The sequence below is a fragment of the Salarias fasciatus genome, chromosome 23, assembly GCF_902148845.1.
Source record: "Salarias fasciatus chromosome 23, fSalaFa1.1, whole genome shotgun sequence".
Lineage (NCBI taxonomy): Eukaryota > Metazoa > Chordata > Actinopteri > Blenniiformes > Blenniidae > Salarias > Salarias fasciatus.
The window spans coordinates 31,153,602-31,177,902 of record NC_043766.1 but is presented as its reverse complement, the minus strand read 5'-3'; the positions used below and the strand labels follow the sequence as shown (position 1 = coordinate 31,177,902).

Here is a 24,301-nt window from a genome sequence, read left to right as displayed (position 1 = left end):
TGTTTTCTTTGCAAGACCTGAGATCCCAGTTCTTTCGACAGACACACGTGTGGCCGATGCTGGACTTTCCCCTGCCTCCCGAAAGATGAGCAAACAGCTGCTATCTGCTGCTCTGCAGGCCAATGGCTGTCTCAGTCTGACGAAGGGATCAGAGTTCACTGGGGAACAGGGGAAATTAATGGAGTGAGGTCTAATGCATGTTTCATACGCCAGCTATAATGCTTATGAAGCTGAAGAAAATTATTTAAGGAAGCGTCTTTATTAATTGCATGAAATCAGAGTATTTACCAACAAACTGTTTTCCAAATGGTTCATCTTTATCTTACATTTTCCAGTTTTCCATATTTCCAGCAGTTCAATACATTTGGTGATTGTAAGTCACTGGTTTTGTCAAACACATTACAAAACGCCATTTTTGTTTTTGTTAATGATGATGCAACCCTCAACTGGGCAGTATTTTCTTTTAGAGGTCCCCTCCTAAAATAAGTTATCTGCCATGGCAATGGCCAAAAAAGAGCCACACCAAGCAACCACGGACCACGCCGAAGCTTGAATACCATTCAAATATTTACTTTATTTGAAGTTTTTTGTTGTTTCTCAGATGCAGTTTTACTCAACTAACCAGCAGTATTGAATCACAAATCATATCAATTCAGTTCTAATCAACTAAATTATTTTTTGTTTATATGGAGCCAAATACAATGCAGTCATCTTAAGGTGCTTTAACTGAGGAGAAAAACTCACCACACTCTGTCATAGCCCCACTCCTTGTGCAACTCCTACAAGCCACCCAGGAAACCCTCGAAGATTCTCTGGTTGGCAGAGACCTGAAAGAAGCCGTTCACCAAGATTGTTTGTATTGTAGTGACTGAAGAGACTCAGGCAGAAGCATTGCATTCTGGCTCATTTACATTTCATTTTTCATTCATTTCATTTATTGGTTCATTTGGAGCAGGTCTTCACAAGAAAAGAAAATACAGTACATCAGTACGACCAGTTCGTCAGATACATCTACTGCTCAAAAAGGAGTGGGAAGAAGAAAAACTTATTGAATCCCACCCCTGTCTCCCAATTCTGACATAACTAAATATAAGAAATTAACTTCCTTATCTGTACAATAGAGAAAAACAAGACAAATGCAAAATTCATTCTCGTTCAGAAAAAGAACACAAAGGTTTTAGACAAAAGTTACACATATGGTGTTCCTCACAGAAACATTTGACTATTACAACAGATACATACCAGCAATAGTGAGGACAAAAATACCAACAATGGTAGAACATTAAACTTGTCAACACTTCCCAGCTGGCACTCCTCTGATTGAAGGATTTCTGTTAAATTTATATTTTGAACCTTTCAGTACAGAGTTTGCATGTCTTCTATGTGGCTTTTATTGTGGTTTTCTGACTTCCTTCTGCACACCAAAGAAGTACTCATTAATGTGCCAGCTGTGGCTCAGGTGGTGGAGCAGGTCATACTCCATTTCCCTGATTGGCACCTTTCGTCATCCGCATATCAGAGTGTCCTTGGCCAGGAAATTGAACCTCTAAATTGCTCTCAATGGAAACACCTTGCGTGGCAGTTGTCACTATTAATGTGTATAGTGTGAGAGAGAGAGAGAGAGAGAGAGAGAGAGAGAGAGAGAGAGAGAGAGAGAGAGAGAGAGAGAGAGAGAGAGAGAGAGAGAGAGAGAGAGAGAGAGAGAGAGAGAGAGAGAGAAGTTGTTCATGTAATGGTGTGAGTCCCATTGAGACTTCTGGAGCTTAGTTTATCATCAGTGCATCAATCAAAAAGGATGTAAACACTGTCATATGAAATTGAGAATGTGCTTAAATAATTTTAAAAAAGTATAGATTGGACATGTGGGTCATTTGTAAGTCATCAGTGTTCATAAATCCCATGCTCATGTACTTTTAAGAACATTTTCCTTCAGAAATGCCTCCAATGAAACCAGATATGGCAACCACACATCTCTTTACAGTTATGTCAAAGAGAGTGAGAATGAGAAGCTTATCCAAAACTCAAATCTAGGTACTTGTCAACAAGGTTGAAGCAAACAAGAAAATGTTGTTTGGTACACTGGTTGTAAAGACCAACAATATATATATATATATATATATATATATATATATATATATATATATATATATATATATATATATATATATAAGATACTCATGGCAATTAATTCTGTTGATTCAGAGGACAGATGGCAGATGTGCTCTGGGATGGCTTCAGTGCCTCTTGCCTCTAGCTCCAATATAGTGCATACACTCTGGCACAAATCTGGCATAATATTTGTTTTGGGAAGCGGTACCTACTGACATAGGTGCCGACCCCGTAAGTGCACTGATGCTCGAGCTTCCACTGAAAAGGATGAGCATCCACTGAGAAACAGCTGATCAAAACAACAACAACAACAACAAAAACATAAAGAAGTCTGCATCCTGGCCATGAATCAATCCCCAGCCTCCCACACAACAGGTGAGAATTCTAGCGCTGGACTATCCGTGACTCCACATGTGACATGGACTCTTACAAGGCTTTTGTGATCAACCCACGCAGGCATCAACATAATCTAGAAAATTCCAGAAGAAAATTTTGACTTTGTGCCTGCAAGCTGCTGCCGAATCTGTGTGTGTGAGTATGTGTGTGTTTGTATAACAAGGTCGATGATAGTTGCCATGGAAGCCAAAAGTGTCATTCAGCAGGCTCATTGCCGGTTTTTGGCCATTTTCTCGGTTTATTTTTCACCGGAGCGCCGAGAAAAGTCATAGCACACCATTCCCAGAAATGACACACGTTTTGATGTGACTTTTATGGTGCTGCATGCACCTTGCAGACACAAAGAAAAATGTGCAGTTGTCAGTTAAAAGCAATGATAACTTCATTTTCACAGTCCTAAAACAACAATTTGAAAAACATACCAATCCTACAGGCACGTGGAAGACGCTACTCAATAACTGAAATAACAGTCGGGACAATCTACTGCACATCGTTAACTCTGTCAGAGTGACAAGGTGAGCAGACTCTTCCTGAAAGAGAAGTAACATATCACTAACGCTGTGTCATGATGAAATTTAATTAACTAATTGAGGCAGCAGCCTACTTCTCCAGCACGGGCTGTTTCCCCCCTAGCTGGCTCACTTGGCTGTCACGCGAAAACCTCCCTCAGCTGCATGCAGCAGTCAGCCCATGTCTCTGCACAGCCTCAATACCAGGAGCACTCATTGCTCACACCTGGAGTTTCACAGGGGGAGAGTTCTCTACCTGCCCTCAGTGGAAGCTGGTCTCAGGGCTGCGTCCCTATTGGCTGCCACTCACAATTCCTGATGCGCCACACCTGATGGGATTCAGCTGGTCTCGCTCCACCAGAAGGCTTAAAAGGTAGTGTGGCACAGCAACTCCTGCAGATCGCTGTATGGCTCCTCTTGTGGGGTGTAATTTTAAATTATGCCCCCCCCCAAAAAAACCCGCGAACTCTGAAGAAGAGTGTCATGAAACACTAAAGAAAAAGACTAAATCAGGTAAATGATGATCAACCAGTGTGATTATATGAAGCTCTGCAGTGTTTGTAGACTCTTAACCTCACAGAATGTTTTTCTTTTTAGATGCTGCAGCAGCGCGCAGACCTCCAGCCCGACCCTCTACAGCGGTAATGGTGAGGGAGGCAATTGAAACGCTGGACCCGGGAAACGGCGTTTCTGTCCAAGTGATAAAAAAATACATCATACAGATGTACCCCTCTGTGAACCCGGTCCGCCTGAAAAAGTTGTTGCGGAACTGTTTTATTAAAGGACTAGAAAATGGCACTTTGGTGAGGCCTGCCAACTCCACCGTCCGTGCAGGAGCCATTGGAAAATTTAGGGTAACGTGTCATTTTTAATGATGTGTACAATGTGCCCTGACATATTCATTACAAGTACCTGTAACAACGCTAAATTGTCACTTGAAAGTTGCAGTGCCGGTCCGGCACCAGCATTTTTTGTCGAGAATTTGAAAGGAATGACGTAATGCACGCTCCGGCTGGCCTGATATAGTTAGGTTTCATTTTGTCTGTCATTACTCCGCCAGATGCTTAGTGAGCAACAACTGACCAGGATCTTCCAGAAAGTAAGAGAAGACCAGCTTCTAGCACTGCCACAGCTCCAGCACAGACTCCACCAGGTAAAAGAAACTTACATTTTACTCGAGCGCTGCTAAAAGAGCGAGGAAGGAGCTCCCCTCTTCCGTGCACGCGAGCCACAGGGACGAGTTTTTCACTAAGCTGCATTACGCCCAAGGCTTGCAGGGGGCGCTGTTTCGCATAAAACGTGCAAACTCCTTAATGCACCTTTAACGTTGTTTAACGTTTACTTACACACATCGTTATGAAACAATGAAATTATTGAATGTGATTCATGGTTCGAAACAGATAATAGACAAAACAAATAGGGGCAATCAGGGTGACCAATTAACCCAACATGCATGTTTTTGGACTGTGGGAGGTAACTGGGGAACCCAGAGGGAACCCATGCCCACATGGGGAGAACATGCAAACTCATCACAGAAAGGCCCTGAGCCCCAGCCAGTACTTGAACCCAGGATCTTCTCACTTGGAGGCAGTAGCACGAACCACTGCTCTACCATGCAGCCCCGTACGAAGGTATTAAAAAAAGAAAAATCAATCTAGGGATGAGTGAGAGGAGTTTTTCCACCATTAGTTCCTTTGTAATTTTAAAGATTACATATAATTTTAAAGATTGTAATGATTTTTGACATTTTGACAGCGCTTAATTCAGCTCAAAAAGTAATAAAAACTCTGAATAACAACTTCTTCTGTGGTGACAAAATGCAAAGTTTTCCTACATTTAAACAAATTTCCTCAGGAGAGAGAAATCGAGTGTGCGATTCTGTGTGCCCCCTCCTTCAGCTACGCTCCTTTCACCCTTACAGTGTACGCTTGTGCCACAATCGCACCAAAGCTAGAAGGTCAACGCCGGACGTCCGGCCTTTTCTTTAACTTTTCTGGTTCATTCTTCTCAAAGACATTTCAGGAAGCGGTAAAGTGACAGACTTTGGATTCAATCCTCCTGAGTGCTTTGAGAAGCTGCAGAATAATGAGAAAAGGTGGGAGAGAGCAGCACATTGATTAGTTTTCCAAGAAGAGTCCACACCGTGGCGTTCTCCAGGCCCTCCAGCTGCACCACCTGCTGCTGCTGTTGCTGTTGGAGATACGCGTCTGACAAGCTTCCAGCGCCTCCTAAAGGTTGGAAATGAAACCTCAGGTGAAACAACTCATCTGTGGTGCGCCGCTTAACACTTGAACGTCCGGTTATTTCTAGAAGCATAATATATAAACCAAAATGCTACAAGTATTTTGAAAAACTGGGTTGTGATAACAGTTATGGCCTCGTGTGACAAAGCTAGTGCCTGAAAGTTAGAATTAGAATCAGTGTGACTCACAAACCACTCCAGTTTCCTCATCAGTCATGTCTTTTTCAAGTTTCACTGTGTCAAAAGGTCCAAAAAGATCTTTTCACTTCTTGTAAATGTGTGGGCACAGGTAAAGTTTTAAGGCAAACAACTGCAGTTGTTTTACTTTCTTTAAGATTATTCAGAAAATCGTGATCCAGTTAAACGATGTTATCTGTATTTTCAACATTTGATTCATTTCTGCAACATGCAGAAAGTCAACACCCCAGTAATTAGTGGAAATCCTCTAACAACAGATATTTTTCCACTGTGTTGCATTTTGGTAATTTGTTTAAGTGTCAGCAGTGTTGTGAATTACTGAATCATTTGAGAGCGCGCTGCTCTCCGCCTCCATGAAAACAGATACAACATAACTCTTCATAAAGGGGCTTTCCTGTGATCATTATGAAAATGTTGCCATGTGAACATGAAGCTCTTCTCAAACACATAATTTCTCTCCATGTCTTTCATAGATTAAAAGGTAAACACCAGAACTACTGGCACTTGTGCTTGGAAATACTGCAAAACATTAAATCCTGGGTCTAAAAAAAAGGTGTGCTGTACTGCTTAAGGGAGGGATCACCTGAGCTTCAGAGTCACATTTAAATCTCAGAAAAGATTCCAAGTGAAAGCCACAATCTTCACAATCTCAGCATTCGGACTTTAGTCTACATTAAATAACAAGGCTGCGACATATGGACAGATGCAACCGTGGGCAGTAATGGTATTTGTCTGAAACAGAAGAAAGACACCAGAAGTGTCTGTGACTCATTTTAAGTTTCATGTTTTCAACTTTGCTTGAGCTCATCTTGCAATTTGTGGCAGTTCCTTCAATTCCCCTCAAAGAAAACCAAAGACACCACTAATGCAAGGCGATTTCTTTTGAAAACTGCATGCCAAAAAAAACTTTGGCAGCCATTTTTCTAAACGTGCTGATATATTTTAGAATGAATGAATGATTTTATTGTTACAATCAACATGGAAATATGTGCTTTAAACTGTAGCTTTACAGGACCAAAAAAACAATCAAACTATTAATTTCATTTGTGGTGTTAAGTAAGTTTTCTACTTTATTTAAATGTTTCTTTCTGAAAGACACCTCTATGCAAACAGAAACAACTCTCCTCAAAACAGTGGTTGTTGCTTTAAGCCATGTTGCCTTCTTTCTTAATGTATGGGAATGATAAAGAATGTCATGTTTTCATCATTTTAAATGATAACTACTCCATCAAACTAAAAGACTTTCCTCTTTCTCATTCTCTCTTTTAACAGCGTGATCGCTGATGGTTCGAGCCCGACTGTCTCTCCCAACGCCCTCCCCTACGGCGCAGACGGGTGCGACGTGCTGGACAGCACCCCGGACCCTCAGCGTACGGAGCAGGCCATCGCCCAGCCGCAGCAGAAAATCCTCAAACTGAAATCAAGATTGAACAAACCGCACGCGACGACGACAATGTGGCCGAGTACCTGAAACTGGCTGCTAATGCCGACAAGCAGCAGAGTGCACGCATCAAACAGGTGTTTGGGAAGAAAAACCAAAAATTAGCTCAGACCATCCAGCAGCTGCAGAGGAAGCTGGAGCACTATCACCGCAAGAGAGATCGTGTCCCTCATCCGCAACAGGTTTGGCAGTGCCGACAACATTGCAGCCCTGAAGGACTCTATGGATGAAACCCAGGGAGACGAGGGTGTTGGCACCTCTGTGCTCTCCTCATACTGATCAGAGGGCACTTTGAAATTATGTTGCACTTAAGCAATTTTTTTTTTTTAATAGAAAATGGAAGACAGATGTGGCACTTAAGATTGTTGAGCACCTGTTGTGATACTCTTATTGATTTCCATTTAAAGTTTCACGATTCAAACACTACATTATGTGCACAGACATGGTCAGAGTTGTGCCTGCATCACGCATAGTCCTAAGTTTAAGTGCAAGTTGAGAAAATTGCATACTTTACATGAGAATGTTCATATGAACTCACCACACGCACCCACGCACAGATGATAAGAGACTCCTGGAGCTGTGAAACTTTGAAACAGTGAAACCAATTCAATATTTTAATTAGAGGCTCTTCATTAGCCAAAAGTCATCTGTCTGTTTGTGTTAGCTATGTGAGGCATAGTCTACCCGTCCAGGCTGCAATATTCCCGTTGTTAGCTCAGATAGATAGCTATTGATTGAAACTGATTGGTGTATCTCACATGACATCTCACACAGAAACAATTTTGTGATTGTTCAACAAATCCAGACAGCCTTAACATAAATCGGCTTATTGTATGGGCATGTACTTTACATTCTTTCACAAAAGTATATTACCTTTCAATCTAGATGTAGGTAAACTCAAAGAATATGAGGCGTCCATCCATCCATCCATCCATCCATCCATCCATTTTAAACCGCTCATCTGGGACTGGGTCGAGGATAGAGCAGTTTAAGTGGGAATGCCCAGACTTCCCTGTCCCCAGACACTTTCTCAAGCTCTGCCAGGAGGATCCTAAGGTGTTCCCAGGCCAGCTGAGAGACATAGTCTCTCCAGCGTGTCCTGGGTCTTCCCTAGGGTCTCCTCCCGGTGGGACATGCCAGAACACCTCCCTAGGGAGGCGTCCAGGAGGCATCCTAAAAAGGTGCCCGAGCCACCTCAGCTGGCCCCTCTCGATGTGGAGGAGTAGCGGCTCTACTCTGAGCTCCTCCCTGGTGGCTGAGCTCCTCACCCTATCTCTAAGGGAGCGCCCAGCCACCCTACGGAGGAAGCTCATTTCAGCCGCTTGTATCCGGGATCTTGTCCTTTCGGTCATGACCCAAAGTTCATGACCATAGATGAGGGTGGGAACGTAGACTGACCGGTAAATTGAGAGCTTTGCCTTTCGGCTCAGCTCCCTCTTCACCACAACTGACCGATACAACGACTGCAACACTTCAACTCTGTCCATAAAAATTATGAACAGAACCGGTGACATAGGGCAGCCCTGCCGGAGTCCAACAATGGAGGTGAAGAACATTGTTCACTCGGACTCAACGTCCCCAGCCTCCCTCGGGACCTTGGAGAAGCTCTCTCGGAGGAGGGATTTGAATACGTTGCTGAAAGAGGGTTTCACCAGACTTTCCCAGCAGATCCTCACATGTTTGGGCCTGCCAAGTCTGGTTTCTTCCTCCACCAGCGAGTCCAACTCACAACCAGAATATGAGGCGTATTCAAAAAAAGAGACTTTCATGTAGGGCTGTCATTTTAGTGCATTAATTAGATTAATTAATTACACAGCAAATTAGTGCACTAAAAAAATTAATCTAAGATTAATTATAGCACACTTGAGTGGCAATTCAATGTTAATGGAACTGTTGTCTTATTTAGAGGCATGGTATACTTGTAGTATTCATTTTAAATTGCTGAATTAAGTTATTTTTAGTATTCATTTTGAATTTAGTTTGCTTAAGTGGCTATTTGAGACTCAGCCTTATTTTATTTCAGAATTCTTTTATCAATGTTTGTACTGCATTTTTGAATAGTGCACCCGGCCGAATTGGTTTGCTGCGATGTACTTAAACTTTTTCTTCTTTTGAATTTATTTAATGAAACACACTGAAAGTGTTATATAAGTTGCCTGATTGGGCTTAGAATTTATTTTGGACAAGATGTCCTGACTTAGCTTTCATTCATCATTATCAAAATTGTGGATTTCAAATCTTCTCTTCTCAGTGTTTTCATTTGATGAGTCAGGCACAACAATTTTGTAACGTCCCTGAATTTGAATTCTTCACTTGGGGACATAAAGCAGACATGAGATTAAAATGCGATTAATTAGATTAATTAATTACAAATCCTGTGATTAATTAGATTAATTTTTTGGATCGCATAGTGCTGTCATGCGACGTCGTGCTTTCATGTAGACTTTGTAATTTTTTCCCCGCGAACCGTGGTTCTGATTTAAGAAAGGAACCCAATGAGTAACGGGCCTTGAAGAAAGAGAGGAAGGAAGTACAGCAGGAAGCTGATGAGAAGCTCTGAGTCCACACAGTGTAATTGCTGACACAAACATCTCAGCCACTCTCTTTGAAGAATCAAGTTGCATTTATTTCACGACCGTGGCTAAAGGTGACTTTTTTATAACTCCTGCTTTTCATGCACCTCACGAAATGTTTTCTGGACTCTAAATTTTCTCAAACATTCGTTTTAGCTTCCCACAGTGCCGAGCTGTCGTAGAAATTACCTTGAGGAATGCTGCATTCTGATCTCCGGTGCTCCATGGAGCTGCTTTAATTTGCCACCTCACCAGAGACTCAAGATAATTAGTCCCAATGAGGGATTAACTTCCGGCCGCTGCACATTTCAGATCAGCAAGACACAACTGCAGCTGTGTAATCGCTCCGTGAGTGAACTCTGGTCAAGGACAAACACAACGGACAATGAGGAATAGCAATGCTAAAAGTTGTGTTGAATGCCAGTGGGATCAAAGATGATACACTCGCTTGTATGTGAAGGTAATTCATGAAATCTGACTCTGTGTTTTCCAGGCCTGCGGTCTTGAACCCCCGTAGAAAGTAGCAAGGATGCTGAAATTAGTTTTTCAGATGTCAAAGAAAACCATGGAAGGATGTTTTCTGTTAATTACAGCAGAGCTGGAAAATGGCTTTTATATCCTGAGTCTGTACATTGACAGGAGTTCATGTGTCCCCGAGTTTGGTGGTTCACAGCTTTTCTGAGGGGCATTTCGGGTGGGTGGGTGGGGGGATTGAAAGAAGTTTATGAAACAGTTATCAAACTGTGTGTTTACCTAGTTATCGTCACTGAATCATTAGTTCTGAATGTATTGTTGCAATATTTACACATACAGGAGCAAAATTAACTTTAATAGTTGAGTTGAACCCAGGCTCCAGCGATGCAACAACAAACTTCTACTGAACCTTTATCTGATCGGACCCTCATAATCAACATTTTAGATGTTTTCTGGTCTTTTCAGACATAGCGGGTTGTTGTTATAAAGAAAACCTGGTGAGAAATGATGACTTATCGAAGGGGAATAACCTAAATTTGTATCTACAAGTCACTGACAATCTGAAAACTGACCGTTATGTTTGTGGCAGACCTGCAGTGTTACGACCTACAACTCTGGTGACTTGTGTCAGAGGGACATCTTTTTTAAACTAACAATACGGTATTGTGAGCTTTACAGATATACTTGTAAAAGCTAAAACTACTTGAGTGTTTCCTTCCTCTACTGTTCTTTTCCGAACAGGAAATTCCATGGTAATGAATTGTCCAGAAGCAGCATGCTCTGCATTGTTAGTTGATGTATAGAAATGGGTTTGCGCACTTTATCTATATACAAAAACGTAAGTTTAATAAAGGAAACAACAGCTGAGAGCTTCACTGGTTTAACTGTATGAAAATACATGTGAAATCAAAATGCAGCTGCTGGGATATTTTACATCAACTCCCACCCTTGTTCTTCATCACTATAGTTTGAATCTACTGGATTCCATGATATTAATATACCAGATTAACATTCCAAGCTTTTATTTTATCAGTCTTTGAAGTTAGCACTAGAAGACTTTCTGAATTTGAACATTCTTTGCGAATTTTGTTTCCGTACAGTCTCTGCACTGATGCGTGTTTCCTGTAGGAAGTCTGGTTTCCTTCCTCCGTCTAAAGAGGTCAACATGGGGTGAAGACAACAAGCGCAAATGTGGGAGTGCTTCACTGGCTTAATCCACACGGAAACTGAAAATACAGTCCAGTGCAGCAAGTCTCTACATAACTAAATAGTACAATGACCATAAGTAGAAACATCCCATAGTTATTAGCCATCGCCGGAGGCGATGGGTATTGTTCTGGCTCAGTTTCTTCTGTATTATTATTATTCTTTGTCCCACGAGAATGCATTTTTGACCCCGTGAACATAGCTGAATGTGGGGTTTTTTGGTATCTGCGCGACCGGCCCGGCGAAAAATTCGATAAAATTTATACCTCCACAGTGACAGATCAACGCTGGCTCAACAGCGCCACCTACAATCAGACCCCTATGGCCCACAGAGTGCGCATATTTTGACGTAGGAACACGAAATTCACACCAGTGACAGAGCATGAGGGGACAAACAGAAAACTCTCTTGGCTCAAATCTGTGGGACCAACAGGAAGGCGGCCATCTTGGATACAAAATTCGCCACCATTTCGCTTTTCATTTTTCAAATGAACTGAACTCTTACTTCCTTTCTTCCAAATGAGCCCAAACTCAGCACACTGCATCTAGACACATTGACTTTCAATAATTTTTGATACGTCGCTCGGTCTCCTCACAGCACGCTGTCGAAAAACGCCTTCATTTCCTGTTATTTCGACAGCCCCTCACGATCTCAGGCATTGTCCTAGAACACTCAGATTACAGTCAGTCATGTGCCATAATGGTCCTCATGTAAAATGCATTATGAAGTTTAATACAACTCAACTCTATAGCGCCCCCTACCTTAGACCTAAAACATTAACATTTTTCCACAGTAACCAAACTGTGCAGTAAAATTCTATGTCTGAAGACAAGCAAAAAATTATATTATCATTTTGATGCATTTATAACCGTTGGCCAGCAGGGGCGCAAAGACCCCCCCGAAAAATACATAAAAATTTCTTACAAGCACATGCTTTGTCTGACTGTCTTGAAATTTCGATCAATTATACACAACATGATGCTGATTATATTGATGTATGAATGACTGTGACAGATGCTACAGCGCCACCTATGGGAGTGTGCAAAGATTACAATGCAATTAAAAAACATGACTTTTACCAATCTTTTTCATATTTGACAGAAAATTCCTTTGTAGCCTCCTGATCAGAAAAGTCAATCAGCTCTTTCCTGTAGCTCCCATGGTTTTGATTGTAGAGGCTTCTCTAAAACCCATTCATTGTCTATGTGGAAATGTCGTTTGGCTTCCAATTATTCAAATGAACTGAACTCCTAGGTGTTTGGACCAAATGAGCCCAAACTCAGCATGCTGCATCCAGACACACTGACCTTCAATAATCAGCCAGCTCTTTTTGATCTGTCACTCAGTCTCCCCATAACAAGCCCTCAAAAATGCCTTCTTTTCCTGCCACACCAGTCCACTCTGGGCTGCCTGAACTGCACCCCCCCCCCCCCCCCCCCCCTCTTACCCCCAACCCCCAACCCCCTTACCCCCTTACCCCCATCCTTAATCTCCTGACTTTGATATACACACTTCAAACTCTGTACGAAATTCTGGCAGAGGACACTGATCAAAATGTCTATAATATCTTTAACCAATTCCAATTCATTTCCATCAGGGGCGCAAAGACTGGAAAGTGTGGTGTTAATGTCAATTTAGCGAGCGCGAGACGTCAACGGCAATAGCAGGGAGTGAAGCACTATCGCCGCGCGCGGCTTTAATTTTTCTTGTGCTCGTATTCATTTTGGTTTCACCTGACATGCTTGGGTTTTGAACTGTGGGAGGAAAATGACAGAAGTTGGACTTTAGACTGACACTTTACTTGGGCTTGAGTCCCATTTTTATGACTTAATGACTTGATTAAATAACAAAAAAGAAGACCTGGAATTGCTTGGCCTTTAAGTGCAGTGATTTGGACCTGACTGAAGTTACAATATAACAACAAAGTTTTTTTAATATAAACTGTGACCTATGAATTGTTATCACTTCATTTATGTATAATTGATGTGACAGCAGGTGGTTAAACAAAGCCAGTTTCATGAGTCCCAGTTCAGACCTGCTACACACGTGACACCCCATTCATTGTTGGAAGAACTGAATGGGTCGACCAAGAATTATTTACTTTGCTTACGACAGTTATAAAGCCGTTAACAAAATTGACTGTTGAATGCAGGTTTTGCTATTTAAAGATGGCAGGCGGTCTGGAACTACTTCAAACTTAAAATGACACTTGAATAAGCACAAGGATAGGTATGTCCTATCTGCTGCTGCTATTGTTGTTGTTGTTGTTGTTGTTATTTAGCATTTGACTAGCAAGTGAGCTAATCCTGTGGAAGCTCTGTGTCTGGTCCTGTCTTGTAAATTCCTAAAAACATTGTCTGATGTTAGCATACTGTCAACTTTGAAAAGCTGCTCATGCCCTGCTAATATTTTTGTCATAGATTATGAAGGCTAGGTAGCCACTACTATCTGAACTATATTAGTGCCAAATTGGACACTAATGGGTCATTTGTATATTCTCAGAATAAAATGAACACTGCAGTTCGATTTCGCACAGCAAACTTTTTACTACTAAAGTGACTCATAAAATAACAATATCCACAGATCTTTAAAACTGTGTCAAATAAATGGGTTGCAGTCTGCAAAATATGTTTATGTAATATATAAAGTATGTCTTAAATGTTCATTTAGAAATCCAGTGCAGTATGTGCTTTCCAATGCTTTGAATTGCAATGACCCAAGGATCCCTGTGGTTCCCCCTGGTTCCCAACCAACACTGTCAATCCCTAAGCGTTAATTTAACTGTGAGTGTCTAAATGCAACCAAATTATCCATCAGGGTTTCTGGTTCCACGTGCACACTCAAAACAATGACCAAGTGGATGAATGCTGATGACAAGTTGATAACTGAAGGTATATGAACTCAGTTAATGAATTTAAAGTTAATAATTGAATGAACATGAAAACCATGAGCCAAATGCAGTTTATCAAACATTTCAGACTCCTCTGAACCAAGTGTCCTCTTTCTCCAACAAGGATATAACACTGAATTTAGAAAACTGGAATGAAACTGAACCTCACCAAGGCTAGCATATGAAATTAATAATTTCAGTTTGGTTTTGTAGTGTACGGTGACAACAGCAGATCTACAAGCTGTTGATGGGTTGAAAGTTTGTAGATCTAGGAAAGACGGACATAAACGAAAATTTTCGTTAAATTCAATTCATCGTATGGAGAACAACTGCGAGAAGAAGTAATTTTAAAGGTGACATGGTCTTTTAAAGTTAAAGTTTTACATTTTGAAACACAGAAATGACAGACTGAAGGAGTATTTTTCTGAGTTTGACCTCGATTTAATGAGATAGTTGTTGGACCACAGTTCGCAGATTCTGACTTTGAGCATCACTAACTTCAACGAAACACCATAAACATACAAACAACACCTCTTTCCCGTTGGTGTGAAGTGGACAGTATTCTGCAAGCTCATTTGAATCAAAAGTTGATTTCTTTCAAGAAACAGAAATAACACCAGTCTCCATGTGTAGCTGTTGTGCCAAGTTTTGCATGCAAGCTGAGATCTGCAGGGAAAGTCTGCAAATTGCACAACTGCTGCAACTGTGAAGAATGATATTACAAAAACATCTATATTATGTCACTTTTAATCACTGCAGTGCCACAAAAATTACTGCGGCCATCACTTGTCTCCCGCTGATCATACATAAAACTCAGTTTGATATGACGCTTTTTTTCCCCCAGCTTCTTCTTGTAGTGTCTGTCTTCACTGTTAAAGCCGTTTTGGAGACCTCCTTGACTGCAGATCGTTCCTGTGCAATGGTGCACAACCGGCTGCACATTGGTGTAATTTTTGCTGATCAACTGAAAGCTACTTTTGATTAAAATGAATTTGTAGCATATTGTATACCTCAATGAAAAAAAGATGTTTTTGTTCATGATAATTTGTTAAAGAGTCCCACAGACTTGTTAAATATGGGAGTTGAAGGATACATCCTGGTCCAAAGTAACTCCCAGGTTCCTCTTACTGTTACTGGACATCAAAGTAACACCACCGTGAGTGTCTATATGTTTAGATTTTTTTCTCTCTCAGATGTTTTGGGCCAAATATAATAACTTCTGTTTTATCTGAGCTCAAACCACAAAATTATGACTCATCCAGAATTTTATGTGTTTAAGACAAGCTTCTACTTTGACAAGTTGATCTGTATAATGTAGTTACATACATAAGTAGATTAGTGTATCATCTGCATAACAATCGATGTTAATGTGGTGTTTCGTAATAATATTTCCCATTGGAAGCATGTTTGTTGTAAATAGTATAGGTCTTAACCCAGAACCCTGTGGAACTCCACGTTCAACTTTAATCTGACCTATAAAGTTATCATGTGTATGAAAGTGGAACTTGTCTGCTAAAGATGGTTGAAACCAACCTTGTGCCAATAGCTCCAATGTTCCAGTGTCTGTAGTAGGAAGTTATGATCAACAGTATCAAATGCAGCACTGAGATCTAAGAGGACCAGAGCAGAGACCAGTCCTTTGTCTGAGGCTGTGAGAAGATCATTACAAACTTTTACCAGAGCTGTATCTGCAGATATGAGTTCAAAAACTTGACTGAAATGACTTTGAAAAATTGTTTGCACATAAATGTTAATACCCTACATATTCACATGTAGTCTGCTCATTTGTTTTTGAAATTACAGGTTGATGTAATAATTCTTCACTACTTATATCAAAATATAGAATTTTTAGAATTATTTTCTGATAGGTACTTGAAAAAGGTGCTCTTTTTTAAACAAATATTTAAATCTGTTTTATTAAAACTCCATTTGAGTATGAAATCTTCCCAAGGACAGACACTTGCACCCATATCCCAATGTTGTGTGAGGTTTATATTAAAGACGGGAGAAGCAAACTGTAAGCCTCACATAAAATTACAATAAGAGGTTGACGCTACTTGCACTGTGCCTTTATTTGATGATTGAAAAGAGTCAGGAAAGGTTACATGTAATGTACACATGACAATCATTTTGCCCAAAACTGATCAGGAAAACAGTCAAAGGCATTTAGCACATGCCATCAAGGTAAATGTAACAAATGTCATCAGAGTTTTCCTGTGTTCATAAAAGCTGTGTTCGTGGTGAACATCAGTTCCCAGCTGAGTTTCACAGCTGACCTTATGCTGCCGGCTTGAACATGGGATCCTCGCCGAAGACTTTCTCCACCAGGCTGTCACCTGGCACTGGAGTGGGGCACTTGGCAGAGAGCGTGGCTGGGAGCTTCTCGATGAAGGGTTCTGTCATACCGGGAATCTGGGGGTCAGGTTTGAGGGGCAGAGTGACGCCGACCTCAGGGCCTGCAGCAGGGACATCGGGGAAGGAGGGCAGGATCATGGGCTGGTCCATGGCGGCCACCACCGTCACCGTGCCCTCTGGGTGGTCGTGCGGAGTCGTCTCATGAGTGTGGTCGTGGTGGTGGTGGTGGTGCTCGTGCTCGTGCAGGTGACTGTGCTTGTGGTCGTGGTCCAGGGCGATCTCATGGTCGTGCTCATGGGTGTGTGTGCCCTCGGCATGCTTGTAGTTGTGGTGCTGGTTGGGGACGTCACCGCTGTGGTCGTGTGCCTTGGCGTGATGGGTGTGCACGTGATCGTGGCCGTGTCCGTGGTCGTGGGAGTGGTCGTGAGCATGTTTGTGAGCGCTGCCTGCATCGTGGTCATGCGTGTGGTGGTGGTCACTGTTATCAGCGTGCTGGTGGGTCTGGTCGTGGTGAGCGTGGCTCTTGGTGTGGTCGTGATCGTGGTCGTGTGTGTGTGCAGCGTCGACGGCATGTGCTGTGTCATGGGCTGGATCATGAGCATGTGTGTCATTGTGGGCGTGGTCGGTCTCTCCGCCCAGCAGATGCAGCTTCTTTTCTCTGTCTGCAGCCTGGAGAAAGCAAACAAGCAAACACATTTTCTGTGAGTAAAAATGCATGAAGGATTCAAAGACGACAGACAATCAACAACACATTTTTCAATTTTGAATTTGGGGGTTTCATGTTCTTTGCCAAATGACTGTCAAATCAGAGTACTGGGACATCAAATTGTCTTGTATTCTTTACTAGTGTCTCATGGCTCATTCTGCGCCTGTGGTCATGCTGTAATTCTGGATCCAAATGCTGTTTCAAGCGTGTCTCTACTGCACGGACAGCAAAGGAGATCTGGTCGAGTTGAAGATGTTTAAAGGTCCCATATTATACAAAATTCTCTTTATAAAGGTTTTGTAACAGTGATGTGTGTCCCCGTAGCCTGTGCATGAGACTCCAGCAATGCAGAAGAAGCCTGCTGTTTTACACACTTGCTTACTCCACCTTTTATAAAAAATGTGGCCAAACAGGTGAATCAGAGATTTTCCCTTCCCCAGAGAGGCGTTAATCAGGCATGTGCAGACACAGCCCATCAGCACTTAAAGGTACAGACACCGAAACAGCCTGTTCTCACCTCAGGCTCGAAGATCTCACAGTTTACACTGAGGTCAGTTTTATCACCGGGCTGCTGGTACAGAGACGCCGTGCAGAAACCCTTGTGCTGGAGGAGAGAGGAACGAGACGAGCATGTGAGAAAAGTGAGCGTATACAGATCAGTCATGATTCATGACGCTCTCTGATATGAACATAACTGAATTAAAAAAAATGCTTCAGGAAAAAAGTTTTAAAAAGTTATCTATAATGAGGAGCAGAAGTACATGAAGCTATTTTATTTAGCACACATGAAGATGAGACTCACGGCGAACTCGCACTCCATTTTGGGGCACTTGTCAAGCTCGGCTGCCTCTGTGCTCTTTGCACAGGTGGTCTCCTGGATGACGAACTCCACATTGTAATACATCATCATGGCCATCTGGACACACACACACACACACACACACACACACACACACACACACACACACACACACACAGACACACACACACATAAAGACAGCCTTGGGTCAGGAGTCGGTGCAGTAGGAAGTCTATAAATCTTGACAAACACAGGTATTTACAAAGACTAGAAAAGCTGTTGGCTGCATTTATTTTTGCATTTTTGATCACAAAGGAGAACTTTGTTTTGAGTGAAGGATCACTGATTTATGACTTGATGTTAATACCAGGCCTTAAGCTCGTCACATCTGGATGCTACGCATCTTCCTTGTGTTGAGTAAATATGGACTATAAGACTTGGAGGATAAATCTCATGTCATAAACTCACCCCAGCAGTAGCACGTTCCACATGGACCACAGAAAAGACATTGGCCAGCTCATTCTCCTTGTTGAACTTCTGCAGGGCCAGAGACACGGTCTTCTGAACCATCTCGTCGTCCTTGGCAATCAAAGTTGGGCAGTCGGGACACTGCTCGGCCACTTTAGCTGCAGGAACTGTGAAAATGGAAAAGCTGCTTTCAAATGCACGGTTGCTTGTTTTTCATCAATGCCTGGATGCCAAAATAGAAATTATTCCAAAATGATTTGGGGTATCTCATATCTTCATTTAAATGTTAGAGATAAATCTAGTTCTTGCAAATGCTTTTACTAATAGAACGATTCTTACCTGGTCTGACAATACAGTTGTATTTGTAGAGACGCACCACTCTGTGCACTTTGCTGATGTAGATGGCAGCTTTGCATTGTCCATACACCTGCACAAACAACGCAATGATCAGGAGATCCAATAAAATAAAATTATAAATATGATCAGGTTAGATTTATTATGGCTTTGCCCAAAAATTAGAGTAGCAGCTGATTTACCAGCTTGAACCAAACGTGTTGGGCCAGTCTTTGCGACAGTGCAGCCCTCATTCATCTTAATGTAGTAACGCGCGTTACTTTGAGTTTGTCATGAAGTGAATTAGCAGTAAAATACATTGTAGGATCTCATGTGACAAGATGAAACCCTAACTTTTGTAAAAACATGTGCAGAGTAAACTCTAAACGTTTGATGTATGTGTGTGAAAGTGGATGTTTGTTAAGAATGGCGAGCAGCAGAGGGCCATGCCAGCGTGTGTTTTCTAACCGGCGTGTGGTGGACGGGGCGAGGCTCGCAGGTCCTGGAGTCGTCCCTCATCAGGACACTGCAGTTGGTTTCCACAACATCCAGGGTCAGGTAAAAAACAACGCCAGTCTCTCCCTGTTACATAAAACACACAAATGCACAGATTATCCGGAGATCTAGCAATGTTCAACCAATAAAGAATTTTAAATGTTTGAGATACTGATCTGCTTTCTACCACACAGTTACACATTGGTAGTTTTTTTTATTGATGGGTGATGATTAAAATTCAAAAGTCTGTATGCAGTGAGTGAAATAAATGAAACATTAAGGGAATTTATATTGTAATTCAGATATTGTTGCATTTATAATTTCTATTTTCCACCCATCATATAAAATGAGTGCCATTTTATCTTATAAATTCAAGACAACGACTTAAAAAAAACTGCAGCTCAGTTTTTTTTTGTAAGCATATATAAATCGCCGATGGAGGAGAGCGCCATATGAAATCCTGCCTCGGGCGTCACATTGGGTAGGACCGCCTATGAAGCCGTGACACAGCCAATAAAAAAAGGCCATAAGGTGTTAAAACAACAAACCACAATGCGTTGTAGTCGTTTTTCCTTGTTGCTCGACACAGCCAGCATTTCTGGAGCACGTTCAATAACAACAGAGGCGACTCGCTGTTCGGAGGCAGCTGTGTAAACATAACCTCTCTTCTTGATTAAGACTTGAGTTGGTTTTGAGGAAAGAAAAAAAAAAGAGAAAATCCTAACCTGAATATGAGAGATATCTGGAATAAATCAATGTGATTTAGATATATTTACTTGAGCTTCATGCATGTTTGTCAGAAAACTACTTAAAACAAAGAACATTTACTTTTCAGAGGCGACTGAGCCTGACTTCACATCACCTACTTGGTACAAGGCTGAGTCGGGTTTTAATGTTTCCTGACACTTTTATTATATCAGTGAAGCCAATTACTTTAAATATCAAGCAAACATACATCTTACAAACCTTGACCAGCCTCACAGTAATAATTCAGTTAGACAGCAGTGTTACGCTTCAAATTTGGAATGCAGTTTTATACCTGTATTATTTTTTCTTTAACTTGCAAAACTTCAGTGGATGAATGATCACACATGATGAAAACTTTTAATATTTACAGTTACTGCTTTATCTAGTGTAAAATCCACATGTAAGTATCTAAAAATCATAGAATCTATTATTTCTGAGGATGAAATGTGACATTTTTGGCTTGCAACTAAAACTAAATCCAAATCAAGCTGCATGCATTCATTCTACATGAAAACACGCTCTGTCCTCGTTATGTCCACTGGACGGGGGTCTCAGTGTGGGACTTACGTGGGTCTTCATGTGGACGTTGGACAGTCGGAGCAGGTCGAAGCTGTAGCCCTCCTTCCTCTCGTGGTTGATCTTGGCCAGGGCCAGTTTTGCTGCACCTTTAGCTGATGCATCGTCACACGAACCCTGCTCCAGACCACCCTGGTCCACTGGTGCACCGTGGACGCATCCCAGCACCAGCAAGAGCGGCAACAGCACGTAGGTTTTCATGGTCAACCCTGCTACGACCCTCTCTCCCTCACACAAACTCACACACACACTCGCGCTCAGGCTGGAAGGAGAGATGCCTGGAGAAGGAAACAGTGACCTCTTATATCCCTCTGCGGGTCACATGGTCCCATCAAAGAATGTTGCATCTCATCGGCCTCTCAGCCAATGAGCCACTGTAAAAAAATTGCACAACGCAGCTTATCAGTTGAGAGATAGTCCACCCTGCAGCATGCTCTCTTCTGTGGGATCGATAGGGACAGTTGGGGGGTTTGAAGTCACTTGATCCACTCATTTTGCTGCGTTCAGAGGGAAATCTTACCACTGAACTCATTAAAAGCACACCTGAAGGGATATGGACTTTGATTGGATCAGAGTGAAGTAGAGCAAACGGGATTTCACTCACAATTAGTACCTAAATTCAGCAGGTATTTGAAGAAAAATTAAATTGTGATTCAGAATTAAATGAATCTTTTGCAGGCTGCACGGTGGCACGGTGGTTAGCGCTCTTGCCTCACAGCAAGAAGGTCCTGGGTTCAAATACCGGCCGGGGCTCGGGGCCTTTCTGTGTGGAGTTTGCATGTTCTCCCCGTGTGTGCGTGGGTTCCCTCCGGGTACTCCGGCTTCCTCCCACGGTCCAAAAACATGCATGGTAGGTTAATTGATCACCCTAAATTGCCCCTAGGTATGAATGTGTGAGTGAATGGTTGTTTGTCTATATATGTCAGCCCTGCGACAGACTGGCGAACTGTCCAGGGTGTACCCCGCCTTCGCCCACAGCAGCTGGGATCGGCTCCAGCCACCCGCGACCCCGAAAGGGATAAAGCGGCGGAAAATGAATGAATGAATGAATGAATCTTTTGCACTGGAAGGAGACGACAATCACGCATTAACTGAGCCGTCGACACTTTAATAACTGAATAACTAATTAAGTTCAGCTGAAGCTACATATTTTACTGTAAGGAAGATGCTCTCTCAATTATTTTATGTCAGGGCATTAGACCAACAGCACTGTTACCTGTAGCAACAGCAACAAATCTTTTCCCTTTTTTAATGCAAAGATAAACAAGTAAACTATGAAAATGTGTACATTTAATGCTTTCTTTTTAATATAAAAACAATGAAACATAATCATGCGTGTAAGTGTGTTATTTGAATTTATTGCTCACTCCATAAGTGACGATGATATGAGTACTGTAGACCAGCGATCCTGCATCTTTTCCAGAACCTCCTAATCCAGCACATCTGATTGAAGTGAATCGCTCACTGTCAACCACATTTATTGACACATTTAATTGCATCTGATGTGTTTGAGTAAGCACATCTGGCAAATAAGCAGAAATGGACCATGGTCTCGAACCACAGCTGTGTGGATCACACAGCACACAAACGGCCAAAACCAATGAACTGAGCCGCACTGTTCCTTAGCATATTCCTGAACATTGACCTGCAATCACTTCCACAGGTCTTGACCTTACTGAACAATATTTGCACTTGCCGCTGCTTTTCTTTTCCTCCTGTGTTTGGCGCATGCTGTGATAGTGAAACTTTTGACCTATGTCTTCACAAAATCAACAGTTCTTGTGAACCGTTTCACTAAAAATCGAAGGTAGCTGTGTTGCAACTCACCACCATGTACACTTATATAAGATACAGAACCGCTGGATCTTAACTGCTTCCGCATACCAATAAGAATCAGCGCTCCACACTGATAGCCGACGAGGGGCCGCATGTCCACTGAAACAGAATCTTGAAGGAGGTCGTATGTTAACTTGATAACGTCACAACATGACCTCAGAACAAATCACAAGTGATTAAATTTGGCATATGTCCTCTATGTGTTTAAAATCAGATTATACTTTCCAAAAAGAAAAAAAGGCATTTAGCAGTTTGTCAATGCCCACAGTGTGATTGTTATGGTGTTAGATCGAAGGAGTTGCCTCGGGAAATGCAGGCCGTCCCAGTTCTCACTCTTTGGTTGTTTAATTTTCCCGGATATCAATAAGGTCAGGATCAGGTTATCAAACCAATATGCGCTTAAGCCATGATCACCAAAGATCGCTGTTTACTGAGTTTCAGATGAACCAACACAATCCAACTCACGGTTATTGTATTCATTACTTTATAATAATAATAAGCTAGATTTTTTTTTTCTTAAATTTAAATAGCTGAATCGATAAATACATTGCCCCCATTTCCAAATTGTCCGGATGCTTTTTTCAATGAGAAAACTGATTAAAATCTCTAAAACACATTAGCTACTAAAAACAAACAATTAATGCTGACACTGAGACATTTTGCCATTTCATGGAAAATATTAGCACATGTTGACGTCGATGGCAACAACATATCTTGAAAGAAGTTTGACCAAAAAATCTGAAAAAAAACCTGGACAAACATTTGACAGCAGACACCAGATGACCACAGGTGTCCAGTCTTTTCTGATCTAAAAAAAACTGAGAGGGATTTTGCATTAATGGGTATGAAACACTATTTCAGAAAGGTATGCCCTCTCAGTCTTAAAGACAGACAGATGTTCACCAATATGCAACAACCTGCTTTTCAAAATTGTGAGAGACAAGTCCAGAAAAATGTTCCTCAATTTAGAATACAAAGACTCTGAATTTCCCTCTATTTACAGCAGGCTTGGACAAATGACGACTGCTCAGTCTGGTTCACTGAATTCATCCAAATTATATTGTGAAATTCTATCTTTTGAAACCTCATTCATCTAGCCTTTTTTTCTGCAGTCTCCACATTCCCCTAACAGATAGAGCACTGCAGACACATTGACCTTTGTTGGGATGTGGAATCAAGCTCCACCTCCCTTTTTCACTTTCTATAAAATACAGAAAATGGAAAAGTTGACAGTATGTTCCACTTTAAAACCAAGGCTAATTTTAAAACAAAATCAGAGTTAGCATTATCTTTTTTTTTTGGGGGGGGGGGGGGGGGGGGGGGGGGGGGGGTTTGCAGGCATTTCAATGAGCAAAACCTTCTTTGAAGGCAAGTGTTTTTGGAAAGAAAGCCTGCTAGAGACAGCAGGTCCTCTTCTGGAGAGCAAAGTCAAGTTTGACAGTTAATCCTGAAACACAGTGATAAAGATAAAGCTGATGAGTTAAGTAAAACACATTTAATCTTTTGAATAAAGTCAGAAAACTTCTTTTTCTTTCTTTCTGAGGGATTAGTTTTGAGATAAGGAAGGAGTTTCGACCTCGGAGTCCCTGAAAGTTACAACACGGGAGGAAAACGTACATATTCTGCTGTCACTGGAGGTAACTTGTGAATGTCACTACGAATGGATCACCAGATCAGACTTGAAGAAATGCTAAGCATCTGAAAATAATCCAGGGTAAAGTGAAAGAGGAAAACTCTAAAAAGAATGTGTTTCTCTTTTGTCTCCACTGCATCAACTTCTAGAGCTCCACTGAAGATGTTCAGTGTTGATAATGCTGGTTGTTGGCTCAAGTGTAAAGAAAGACAAGACATAACGATGGGGAGGAAACAGCAGACGCTCCAGAGACGTGGTCCCTACTGCACCAGCAAGGTGGAGGACAAGCTGCCGGCTTCACACAGGGAGAAGAT

The 24,301-nt window shown here is 41.7% G+C and overlaps 1 protein-coding gene across 1 annotated transcript; it reads right to left on the bottom strand.

Moving 5' to 3' along the window:
* Nucleotides 1–16,260: 16,260 nt before the first annotated feature.
* Nucleotides 16,261–20,787, bottom strand: fetub (fetuin B). The gene is made up of 7 exons (XM_030082960.1): nt 20,510–20,787; nt 19,169–19,282; nt 18,707–18,794; nt 18,368–18,534; nt 17,903–18,016; nt 17,618–17,704; nt 16,261–17,063 (listed from the first exon to the last, which is right to left on the bottom strand). Exons 1-7 carry the CDS (start codon nt 20,717–20,719, stop codon nt 16,317–16,319), a joined length of 1,527 nt encoding a protein of 508 aa, XP_029938820.1. The 5' UTR covers nt 20,720–20,787; the 3' UTR covers nt 16,261–16,316.
* Between the last annotated feature and the right edge of the window lie 3,514 nt (nt 20,788–24,301).

Bases quoted from the DNA above. Each gene is read 5' to 3' on its own strand.
- fetub (XM_030082960.1), bottom strand. From the start codon at position 20,719: ATGAAAACCTACGTGCTGTTGCCGCTCTTGCTGGTGCTGGGATGCGTC. The intron at 18,535-18,706 runs GTAAGAATCGTT...CCATTTTCACAG, and splicing joins CAACTGTATTGTCAGACCAG to TTCCTGCAGCTAAAGTGGCC. The intron at 17,064-17,617 runs GTGAGAACAGGC...TGCTTTCTCCAG, and splicing joins GTGAGATCTTCGAGCCTGAG to GCTGCAGACAGAGAAAAGAA.